The sequence below is a fragment of the Ostrinia furnacalis genome, unplaced genomic scaffold (assembly GCF_004193835.3).
Source record: "Ostrinia furnacalis isolate ACB-3 unplaced genomic scaffold, ASM419383v2 OfSCF6681, whole genome shotgun sequence".
NCBI classification, from domain to species: Eukaryota; Metazoa; Arthropoda; class Insecta; order Lepidoptera; family Crambidae; genus Ostrinia; species Ostrinia furnacalis.
This window is the reverse complement of record NW_021136920.1, coordinates 176946-188861: the sequence shown is the minus strand read 5'-3', so window position 1 is coordinate 188861 and position 11916 is coordinate 176946. Positions and strand designations below refer to the sequence as shown.

General features: G+C 38.3%; 1 protein-coding gene across 1 annotated transcript; it reads right to left on the bottom strand.

The window, feature by feature from the left end:
* Positions 1-7317: 7317 nt before the first annotated feature.
* Positions 7318-10940, bottom strand: Mthfs (methenyltetrahydrofolate synthetase). The gene is made up of 4 exons (XM_028318145.1): positions 10771-10940; positions 9128-9253; positions 8442-8694; positions 7318-7483 (listed from the first exon to the last, which is right to left on the bottom strand). The coding sequence occupies exons 2-4, from the start codon at positions 9242-9244 to the stop codon at positions 7347-7349; spliced, it is 507 nt and encodes a 168-aa protein (XP_028173946.1). The 5' UTR covers positions 9245-9253; positions 10771-10940; the 3' UTR covers positions 7318-7346.
* Between the last annotated feature and the right edge of the window lie 976 nt (positions 10941-11916).

Sequence of the window (11916 nt, the reverse complement as noted above, 5' to 3'; positions counted from 1 at the left end):
TTTTTTCTTATAATTATCATGTAGGGCTGATTCAAATGTTATATTTGATTGAAGTCATTTCAAAATAGCTATCATTCACATGCTACATTCATCTATCTGTATGCTTACCATGAGTTTACGTTAGGTGTGCTCGCTAGCGACTGCGTAAAAAAATGACATTAAATTTATGACATATTGTGCAGTGCCCCTAGCGGCTAATTTCAAGAAATAAAATCTTCATAGATTTTTTGACATACCTACTCGCTAGCGAGCACACCTAACGTAAACTCATGGTAAGTACACTGAAGCTCTCTCCTATATGATACGAGCATTTCCCTGGCTTAATTTGACCATTCATGACTCTGAACTCTGAAATCAACTGGTAATTTCGTCACTGGCTGCGCCAGTGCAAATCTTTGCGTCCCCAATATCGCTTTGCGACTTGTCCCCATGACAGTACAGCTTTTGTGGACGCGCCTAAACACTACCGCCCCTGTGTAATATCGCCTAACGAACGGCCTGTCGTTAGTTTAACGGCGGTATTAATCGTTGTTTTGTCTGGTGTTGCCGGAGACCATCGCACGATTTATGGCCGTAGTACCTACTGCTACGACAATCGATAGTGCTACGAAAATAATAAGCGCGCTGGTAGTGCTACGAGTGGGGATGTTTTGTAATAAATTAGTAAAAGCGTAGTGTATTATTTATCTTTCTAATGCCTTACATGTATTATATTCGCACCTTATTAGAAGAGAAAATGGTTTCTTCAAAAGAGATGAAACTTAATCTCAAGATCATGGGTTGTAAAAGAAGGAAATTAAATAACAAAATATCATTTTCTTTCACATTTTCTTATGGAAACTCTTTCTTAAAAAAAATGTTTATCATTTAGCCTGGGTTGCACCATCTTACTTTAACTTTGACAACCGTCAAAAATCTGTCAAACTCCATACAAAAAACACCGGTTATCGTTATAGTTACGGTCAAAGTTAGGTGGTGCAACTCAGCCTAAGTCTTCTCGTATTGGTATTATAATAAGGGTGCAGTACAATAATGCATTCAGGGTGCTGTTGGGACTGCCCCGCTTCTGTAGTGCGTCAGGGATGTTTGCAGAGGCACGGGTCAACTGCTTTTTTACTAAAAATGTGCATCCCTGGTGCGCAGGGTCCGGAGTAGTGGCAACAGCATCCTGACCATGATTGCAAGCAGGTTGGATTGTGTGTACGTGAGGCATTGCTGTGACACAGCCTATGGAGTGAAGCGGGGATGACTCATGTATGCATAACCTCACACTTGTGGATTTGGAATAGAAATGAGTATAATTTATTATAATACTTATTTCAATTCTAAATCTAAATCTAAATTCAATTTTACATCTGTTTCAACTCAACTACTTAACATAGTTTTTAAGTGCAATTGTTATTAACAAACTGAGTCCTAGTAACTTGAATAAAGAATGATTTATTATTATTATTTATTATTATTATTATTGTTGCGGCAAAGTCACTAAATATAGAAAGATAAAGTTTTATACATTAAAGAGTTAAAAAGCGCTTTTCCCACCCTTAAAATGTCCCTCCAACAACAGTAAAATCAGAACCTTAAGGCGTAATCCAGTGAAAAATTCCGAATGCAACAGTTCGAAAACGAGCGCTTGTAACAATCGCTCAGTAAAATACTTCGATCACTTTGCAAGGGTGTGTTTATAGAGTTGTAAATAGCGTGAGCGTTTTTAAGAAACTGCTTATAGCACCGCATGGGATAATGAGTCTTATTTGCAAGAAAAATGGGAAATTAGGTTCACTCAATGCTACGAGATTTCGTATCATCATAGCCTCAAAATACATGTCAAAAGCTGTAGCAAGGATTTGAATCAACGAAATACTTTATGGATTTAAAGAATATGATTTTTCACTTGAAATACCCGATGGACTGCACCAGATAAGATTCAAACCTGGGGCTAACTGCTCTGACTGAGCTTTTTACATGCTCTAAACTAGTCTTTCTTAACCCATGGTCCACAGACCCCTGGGGGTCCGCAGCCTTACCTACGAACCAATTAACAATCACAAATAATTTCCACCAAAAGTCTCGTAATCGAAATTTATTGCTGATTTTTTAATAATTTTAAGAACCCCCTAAAATTGTGCTTGATTTTCTAAGGGGTCCGTGGACAAAAAAGGTCAAGAAACGCTGCTCTGAACCGTCATCAATAGAATCATCATCATCAATCGAAGCCATAAATTATTAGTATTGACCTTAGATTTTGAATACTCTGGGCTCTAACTTCTAATACATTTTTCGGCTGACAAGGGTGGTCCTCTCTCCTAATTGCCGTGCCCTACAGGGCCCAAAATGTTCTAATTTCAAGTACGGATGCAATAAAATGTTCAGTATTTTGTTAATATCTCGATTCACGATACCATAGCCAAGTCCTTACCCAGCAGTGCACTCCCCGGGGGGGAAATTAAGGAAGCGAGAGAAAAAAGCGCCAACAATGCAGATGCGACGAGGGCGCCCTCTTCAAAGCACTCTCTTCTCGATAGTTGTTTGTTTCCATGGCGTTTGATTTGACGACTTCTCCACTATTTTTGCTCGTTACTGTAGCGTCCTTTTGTTCCTGTTATCTAGTTTTTCAATTTAGTGATGCACTGCGCTTGTTAGTGATATGAATAAAATAAAAGGCTAGACTTGTTTACTTTGTAAAAATAAAATTGTCTTTTGTCAAATTCCATACATTTGAGTTGGTGATAAAAATTAAATAACTTTGTATGAATAGCTAAATCAAATAGCACTGTAGAGTTAGGCTGGGTTGCACCAATTTACTTTAACTTTGTTTGACAAACGTCAAAAATCTGTCAAACTCCATACAAAAAGCACCGGTTATAGCTATAGTAACCATCAAAGTTTGGTGGTGTAACTCAGCCTTAGTATTTACCTTAACCAGATTGACATTTCATTGCAAAACATTTTGTTAGTTACCAACCAAAATCGAAACATTATGACATACCATACTCTTTTTCTTTTCATTAAAATTGAAATTCCTGAACTTTTAATTTGTTGTGCATATTGTATTCCAGACTGCCAAGGAAGTTCAGATTTACCTTTCTTTATGCCATACACAATAGAAGTCACTATTGTGTAGCAATCTTGACGTACTTGACTGTATAGAGGCAAAAGTCGTAATTGTGCTGAGACGTCATGTTGAATTTGTATAATATTAATTTCTCACTGCGTCGGGAGAATTCTTTTGTGAGCTAGGTATGTAGGTAATTCTTTTGCTTTGAGTACGGTACAATTACAAACTAGGAATGTAAGCTCTTGAGATGTTTGCTTTAATTTGGTTTTAGTGGCGGTATGGTTAATTTAATCAAATTAATAAAAGGACGAAGAGAGGATGGATTGATTGACTAGAAGTCGCAATACAAAGATGGCTTTAACCAAAAACATTTTGTTTTGAAGAATGTTGAGTGCTAACAATTCACAATTTTATTATGCGTTAACAAAACTTTCTCAAACTTACCAATCCGTGATGATTCGTGAATTCATGACCCACAAACTTGGAGAGCTGCCATAAACAAACAAATTATCTTTTTTACTACTTGGTCAAAATGTCCAAAAGTTTTTACAGCACTATCTTCCTTCGGGAATAATTTGCTTCAAGTTGGAGGGAGCAATTGACGCGCGCAATAACACCCGATCGGGCAACAGTCGTCAGCGACAAATTGTCGCGACGTCGCGCGAACACGCAGTGAAACGGACAACTTTGGCCATAACCATTATCACTGCGTGCCCTTTGGATTGGCCGCGAGGCAGCGGCGATTAGCGATTACCTGCAGTGAGCACAAGGAATATTACCAGAGTAATACAAAGGAGTAGGTTATCTTCATAGAAACGCACCGAGCGCGGTTTGTATGTGAGCGCACCAATACGTATGCGGCGCGCACGCACACACTGACAAAATTTAGCGTGGATTAATGGGGAGTTGCGCCGAATTTTGTCAGTGTGTGCGTGCGCGTCGCATACAAACCGCGCTCGGTGCGTTTCTATGAAGATAACCTTCTCTGATATTACGCAGCGTAGCATAACCTACAAGGAGGACAGACAACCTCATAAAGGTAGCAGGAAGGCGCTGGATGCAGGCTACCTACCGGCTAATCAGGAAATCAATGGCCTATGTTCAGCACTGGTTATCTTATGACTGAAATGATGATGATGACGACATGGATTCAGGTTCAAGAGACGACGTACTTAGGAGTTATTATGAGGTCATTTCGTCTCCACTGCAGGAGGATCGTTCGCGATTAGCGATTCACTACATTGAAGACACGGGCTTAGGTTAGCGCATAGCGCATAATTGAGGTCATTTGGAAGGACGGTGTTAGGAGGGTGAATTTCAACAAGTGCATAATTTTGCCTAATTTTGGTGGAAATTGTTGTTTGTGTATTTTTATTCTTTAATTATAGATCAAATTTATTGGAAACTTATACTGTTTCTAAAATGATTAAGACATTAAATTTTGTCCAGTAGTTTTTTAGATTTTCCCTACACCAAAATTAAGAGAACACCAAAATTTATATTAAAGCACCAAAATTAGAAAATATGCTATCAGTCGGTCATATCTTAGTGCCAAGCTCAAGAAATGGTTTTAAATTTACCAGCACCGACTCCAAAAATATTAATCATGGTATATTGTCCTAATAAATAAATAACGACGTACTTATTTTCTACTTTTAAGTGATTGTTGGCGTCGGTTTTAATTTTTTTGTTAAAATTATTTTTTTTCATGCTTTTTAGTTGATTAGTCCTTGTTATTGTCACTGAAGAGGAACAGTACCTATGTTTAATGTGATTAAGACTATAATTTTCCATTTTGTAATGGAAAATTATATTCTTAATCACAATCCAAGTGTAAATAATCTTTCTAGCAAAATACAGGCTCCCTACTTAAAATATCGGCAACTAAAAAGTATCAATGTATCATGTGTCAATGTATGTATCAACAAATGAGTATTGAGTATCATCTAACTCCTAACTTATGTTGTTTGACCTTTCATCATCAGCTCATCTTAAATACCTGAAATAATACAACTGTATGTACATACCTACCTAAAATATTTAAAGAATTATCCTCCAACTCCTAAGCGTTAAGGAGTTTTACCTTCCATCATCACCTCATCAACATTAGATGATGACTACTTGAATAACTTTAGAAAACGTATTGCATTCCTACAAAATTTGAGGTTTACTCTCGATTTCCCTAGGATCCCATCATCAGATCCTGACTTGGTGACAATGGGACCACCACATAAGTGTACCCTATAGAACAAAAAAAGAATTTTGAAAATCGGTTCACAATTGACGGAGTTAAGTCGGTTAAAAATGCTTTGGTGCACCACCAAAAACACCAAAATTGACTCACCAAAATTAGATTCTCGTTGAAAAAGCTAAATTATATGAAATCTGTTTTAACGTATTATCGGTTGTTTTGCACGTAAGTTATACGAATTAGAAAATCGATCGTAGCCTGTGAGGCTACATGTCCCTAGTTGTCATACAAAAACTTTTACACTCTATTTTTTATTTTTAGTGCAAAATGGCAGAAAAGAATAAGAAACGATAACTTCAGCCCACGAATTCATCAAAGAATAAATTATTATGAACAGTTCGTCCATCGTTTGAACCTTTTGGACCTCGTCAAGGTTCAAACGATGGACCGTCTGTTCCATCCTGAAACAAGTCAAGCCAAGCGAAGGGCATGCAGTATTTGTCTGCCTAAACTACACAGAATGACAGTGTACACAGCGGACAGTGGGGGGAGGGGCGAAAGGGGGGGTGGGTCCGCCCCGGGTGCCAAGCATCAGGGGGTGACAACGGAGTGACAACTCAGTCGCGCAGATTAGTACCCACAGGTGCATCTGCATGACAAGGACGTCGCATCTGATATGTCATGATAAGGGGGTGCGTGCGATTCGTGTCATCATATAGCTCATGACTTAGTACTAACATCTTTCGTCTTCAAATCGGTACCCGAAAATTCTGGGAGACACCAAATCATTATGGGGTACCTTAGCCCCCCTCAATATGAACACCCAACTTATGGTCTTATGAGGGGTGGGGAGGGGGGAGGGGGTCGCCCCAGGTGCCAACCTATGCTACGCCGCCACAGTACACGAGTGTCGGGGTGTTGCAATTCCATATGTTTGCAATGTTCTCGCCTTTTGTGCNAGCTAAAATTTTTGAGCAAAACTTTTCTGATAAGTAAAGTCTACGCAGAAACAATGGTTCTATACATGTTTCTACTTCCAAAGAGTTAATGGGTGTAGTGCGCATTGCACCACTAATTATTCGCAAAGCCATATTTTGAATTACATCCAATCTTCTTAATACTACACTATTCGCATGAAAATAGGCAAGACAACTGTAGTCAAAATGACTTCGAACTAAACTTTTATACAACATATTTAAAATTTTAGGGTCTGATCCCCAAGATATACCAGCAAGAGATCTCATTATATTAATACCCTTCATAGCGTTGCGGCAGATATAATCTATATGACTTCTAAATTGAAGTTTCACATCAACGATAACACCAAGAAACTTTTTCTCCTTTTCTTGTGGAATTTTCATACAATTATATACAATATTTACCGGAGAGCTATCTCCAAATACTAACACTGAACTTTTGTTAGGATTAATATCTAATTTTAATTTATTTTTGTAATAATCATTTAATTTATACAAAGCACTATTTACATTACTAGATGCTATATTTACATTTCTATTAAAACAGAAGAAGAGGCGAGTGAAGTCGCTGAAGAAGTCAACTCAGTACACGAAAGAGCGGGTTTCAACCTCAGGTGTTGGAGCAGCAATGCCACAGGAGTGCTAAAAACATTGCCGGTCGAAAAGCTAGCTCGAGAAGAGGATGTCATCTTAACAAATAGACCAGAGGCCCCCGACAAAACACTGGGCATGATCTGGCACCCTGCTACAGACCAGATAGGGTTCAACACAAGGATGGCACGGGTGCCAGCCGAGATCAAGGACGGGATGAAGATACCAACCAAGCGACAAACACTAAGTCTGGTAATGTCTCTCTATGACCCACTGGGACTAATTAGTCCGCACATACTGACTGGAAGGATTATATTAAAAGATGTGTGGAAGTCAGAAATTGATTGGGACCAGGAACTGGATGCGCCTGAAGCCCAAGAAATAAAGATTTGGCTCGGCAGGCTCGACCAATTGGCGGAGATTAAAATCCAAAGGAAGTACGATAAATTGCGGGAAACGGAAGAGGGCGAACTACATATGTTTTGCGNAGGGATTTGAAGAGTATCTTTTATCTTCTAATATTTAAAGCTTATTTTACCTTGGGTGCAGTTTCAGGGTGGCTTCGCAGACCAGTGAGGAACTTGTCGTAGTATCCACCGCCATGACCGAGCCTCTCTCCTGAACGGGAGAACGCTACGCCTGGTGTGATCACTAGGTCCAGACCACCTGTTAATATGTGTAATAATATGTTGTTATCACCCCATTTTTCACCTTTGTCCGAGTAACATCGTGTCTGAATAAAGTCATGATAAATGGTGTCGGAACGTAATTTATTTATTTATTGACAAAGATCTACCAACAACACAACTTTACACAAACAAGTAATGCATGCAATGATGACAAGACCGAAAGATGTGTCTTTATAGGTAAATACAGCTTACATACAAAATAAAAACTTGACGACCGAAAGTACAATACTAAAATATTATGTTAAATTAGATTAATAGTTAAATTACATTCCACTTATCCAAACATTTCTTCTTAAATGAGTGCACGCAATCATGAAAGATGTCGATGTCGCTATCTTTTAAATCGTTGTATGTCGAAGAAACGCTTATCGAAGTTGAGTTTTTCAGCCTTCCCCACTATTTTAGTGAGGTAAAGACCACTCTACATATACATAAATCGTTAAATGTGATAATGGCTTTCTTAAATTGGTATACAGGGTGAAGGAAAACGGGTCAGTAGTTAGAGGATAACGTGCTTGGGATACTTTCCGTAATTTTCAGAGATATTCCGCAGTTTGAAAAAGAAATTGTCAGCTTATTAAATTATAATGTGGTAAATCGGTCTTGTTCCGTACACAACGTAAAACCCTCATTTGATTGATCTAATATGAGTGAAATGGGAACTTTCATGGACCAAACAACCATTTCGTGATTGCTTAACTCTTAATACTTAGCAACGAGGTTTTCACAACCATTTGTGCTTTTTACCTGTTTCCAAAGCGTCATCTCTGGGTTGATCCTTTCCATGCTGCTTTATCCCGTGTCTGGTCAGATGCATTAACTGCTCGTCTCCTGTCTCCATTCGCAGCATCTTCATCACCCCTCCCGCATACTGGGGCACGAAGGCAGCAGCTCCTCTCCCTCTGATGAATTTCACGACCAATTTAGCACTTTACCTGTTTCCAAAGCGTCATCTCTGGGTTGATCCTTTCCATGCTGCTGTATCCCGTGTCTGGTCAGAGGCATGGACTGCTCGTCCCCTGTCTCCATTCGCAGCATCTTCATCACCCCACCAGCGTACTGGGGGATGAAGGCAGCAGCTCCTCTGCCCCTGATGTGGTCGATGATGGGTGCTGTATCAATCTCCTGGTCGGTGCTCATGAAGAGAGAGATCCGTTTGGATGACTTGTAGTACGGGTGGTTGATTAACTGGAATGGGTTATTTTTAAAGAATTAGTAATTAGTCCTGTTAACCCTGAGCTTGCTAAATCCTGTAAATGCCGGTTACAAGTGAGTCCACCACAATCCAGCGGCGATAGGGTCCAAATTACCCGGGGGTAATCGGCAGTCAACATTCTGAAACACCATTAGGCTACTGTCGCATACTTCCAAGATTTGCTTGTTGTCTATGATGGTTTTTTCCGTTGGCTATAAGTAGACGAAGTAGAGCAAAATATTTATTGATTGTCATTGAGGAAAACAAGAATTTACAGAATGCGAGAAATACGTGATTAAAATATGTAAGTTCGAATTGAGGAAGTGCCACAGATCTGCAAAATATGCAAGTCTTTTTATATGTTTATGACACATTGCTTAAGTTTTTTTACCACGTCGAGAAACTGTGAAAGAAATTCTTCCTTACTTTATCATAGACAATTTTGGACTGTCTCTTCTTTTCTTCAGTCGAGAGGCTGGCGATGCGAGTAGCGATTTCGTCGCGCAGCAGCATTTTTGCGGGGTTGGGCTTGATTTTGCTCATTTTGTAATTCTGTAAATTAATTAAACAGTCGTTGTATTTACGATTAGATGACATCAGTGAGAGTCAGAATAAGAATTAAGCAGAAATAAAGAAAAAGAGCCAGTGTTTTGCTTGCATGATTCTTTAGAACAACTAAATATATCAGTTAATTGCAGAAATGTAAACCTACCTAATACTTTTGTAATGTTAATTTACTTTGAATTAGTTTTCCTGTAACATTGTGCGTGTCTTGTGACAAGCCGTAAGGTTTAAGTTTATTTAGTACTTAATATCTTGGAAAAGACATCCTATCATAACTACAAATGTAAATAGCTGAGTACTAATAATAATTTGTCGGCCGTTTGGTGTAGTGGTTCAGAACGGACTACTATGCCGACGCCGAGAGGTCCCGGGTTCGATTCCCGGCCGGGCAGAAATTGAAATGATGAATTTTAATTTCTGTGACGGGTCTGGGTGTTACTATGTATAATATGTATGTATTTAAAAAAAAAGTATATAAGTAGTATATCCGTTAAGCTAGCACCCATAACACAAGCATATTAATGCTTACTTTGGGGCTAGATGGCGCTGTGTGAGATTGTCCAAAGATATTTATTATTTATTTATTTATTATTATTATTTAATAGAAGAGATTTGATCAATTCAATCTCCAACGTCTTTAATAAATTGACCTTAATAGGAATCAAACTCGGTGAAACAGCTTAGTGTCTTCGGTAGGAGAAAATATTAAATAATTAAGGGTTATGGCACATGTTCACAGTTTATTTTATTAAAATAATGTATTTTAATTAGTCATACAATTCAAAGACCTTCAAAGTAAGAATAAATGTTACAATGGCAATGTTTGTTACATCTTCCATCATATTCGTAGATCGTGGAGCACGTTAGCACTATGAAGCCACACTTACCATACTAAAATTAAACAAAAGCATTATAGGAATATAGCTTTCCGCCCGCGGCTTCGCCCGCGTGGAATTTTGTCTGTCACAGAAAAACTTTATCGCGCGCGTCCCTGTTTCAAAAACCGGGATAAAAACTATCCTATGTTCTTTCCCGGGACTCAAACTATCTCTATGCCAAATTTCATCAAAATCGGTTGCGAGGTTTAAGCGGGAAAGCGTAACAGACAGACAGACAGACAGACAGACAGACAGACAGACAGACAGACAGACAGACAAACAGAGTTACTTTCGCATTTATAATATTAGTTGGGATTGGGAAGTTGGGATTTTAAATTGATGATCTTCCTCACACCAAATAAGTAAAGTAGGTAGGTACTTTAGGTAGGTACGAGTAGGTTAAATAATTTGTGATGCAATATAATTTTATCTAACTAACAAATGAAGCCGGTTAAAAATAAGTCTATTTTTAAGTTGACATTAGGCCTATCATCCATCGCTCGTACAATTTAATACCTAACAAAGATTGCGAGATAACAAACAATTTAAACTTAGGTAAATAAAGTCAACTCGAAAAAAAATTGATCCAGCAGGATCGTTTAGTGAATGATTGAAATAAATTCTTACCAAATAAATGTTCTGCTCAAAGGTCCGTTTCTGTTCAGTATTTCCTTAAGACTGATATCATTGATGACCGTCTAGCTAGGTTTATAGAAGTTATCAAACGACGTGATAAACCTAAACATCGTACGGAAAGCGTAATCAAAACAACCTCGCAATGAATCGTTCGTCAGTGTACTAACTAGCACGTGTGAAAATTGGCAGCGCCATCTATATTTTAAATGGCGAACTAAGATGCGGACTGTGATATACTTTTAAAAGCGGTGCGGCATCGCGGCACCTTTAAACTTAAACTGCACTGTAAAATAAAAATGTCCATAGATGTCGCTATTCGCTAAGAGCGCTTAGTCGAAAAGGTGCCCAACTCGGGCAAAAGGGCAGGTAGGTAAATAAAAATGCCACATTCAATAATAAGTTCAATACTCTTGATTCTTGAATAACACTAAAAATATCTCTTTGTGCAATCAAGTAAAAGGAATAGAGATTAGAGATGTAAGAAATAGTAAAATCGATCCATGAGATAGGTAGGTAGGTACCTACCTTACCTAACTACTTTACCTACTACTACAACTTGTTAATGGATTAATTTTTATGTCTATGTGCGATATCATAGGAGTAAAGTTATTTTATTTTCTTTATTGTGTCAAGAATAAAAAAAAACAAGTGAAGTAAACGCTTTTTATCACGTCGATTGTCAATGCCAATGTCAGAGAACAGCTGTAGTGTAGGCCATTGATAATATGCTAATTAGTTTGAGTCGGTCGCCTGCTCTTGCGTTCATAATATTGTACCTACCTACACATGCCAGTCTATGTAATTACCTACCTAAGTAGATTAGACAAACAATACGGAACCATAGACACAGGTTTATATGTGCGACCTACCCTGGGTCACCTAGATCACCTCGGTAGGTAGGTACCAAATAGGTATGTTGCATCTTCTTACGTGAAAAGAATCTTTTCTTTACTCGTGGAAGACACTGGCAACTCTTGAAAATTCAGTACAAAAGGTATTTCCAAGATTCCAAAATTGACAGAAAATATTAAAATGAACTCAGAATGTGTGTCGGTAAGAAAGAAGTTTGCCGGAACCGTCTGGATATAGAAAGAACTGGTCGTTGTAGAAAATTGGAAATGTTTGGGCCAGACCTTT

Bases quoted from the DNA above. Each gene is read 5' to 3' on its own strand.
- Mthfs (XM_028318145.1), bottom strand. From the start codon at position 9,244: ATGAGCAAAATCAAGCCCAACCCCGCAAAAATGCTGCTGCGCGACGAA. The intron at 8,695-9,127 runs GTAAGGAAGAAT...AACCCATTCCAG, and splicing joins CCAAAATTGTCTATGATAAA to TTAATCAACCACCCGTACTA. The intron at 7,484-8,441 runs GTAAAGTGCTAA...ACATATTAACAG, and splicing joins AGATGACGCTTTGGAAACAG to GTGGTCTGGACCTAGTGATC.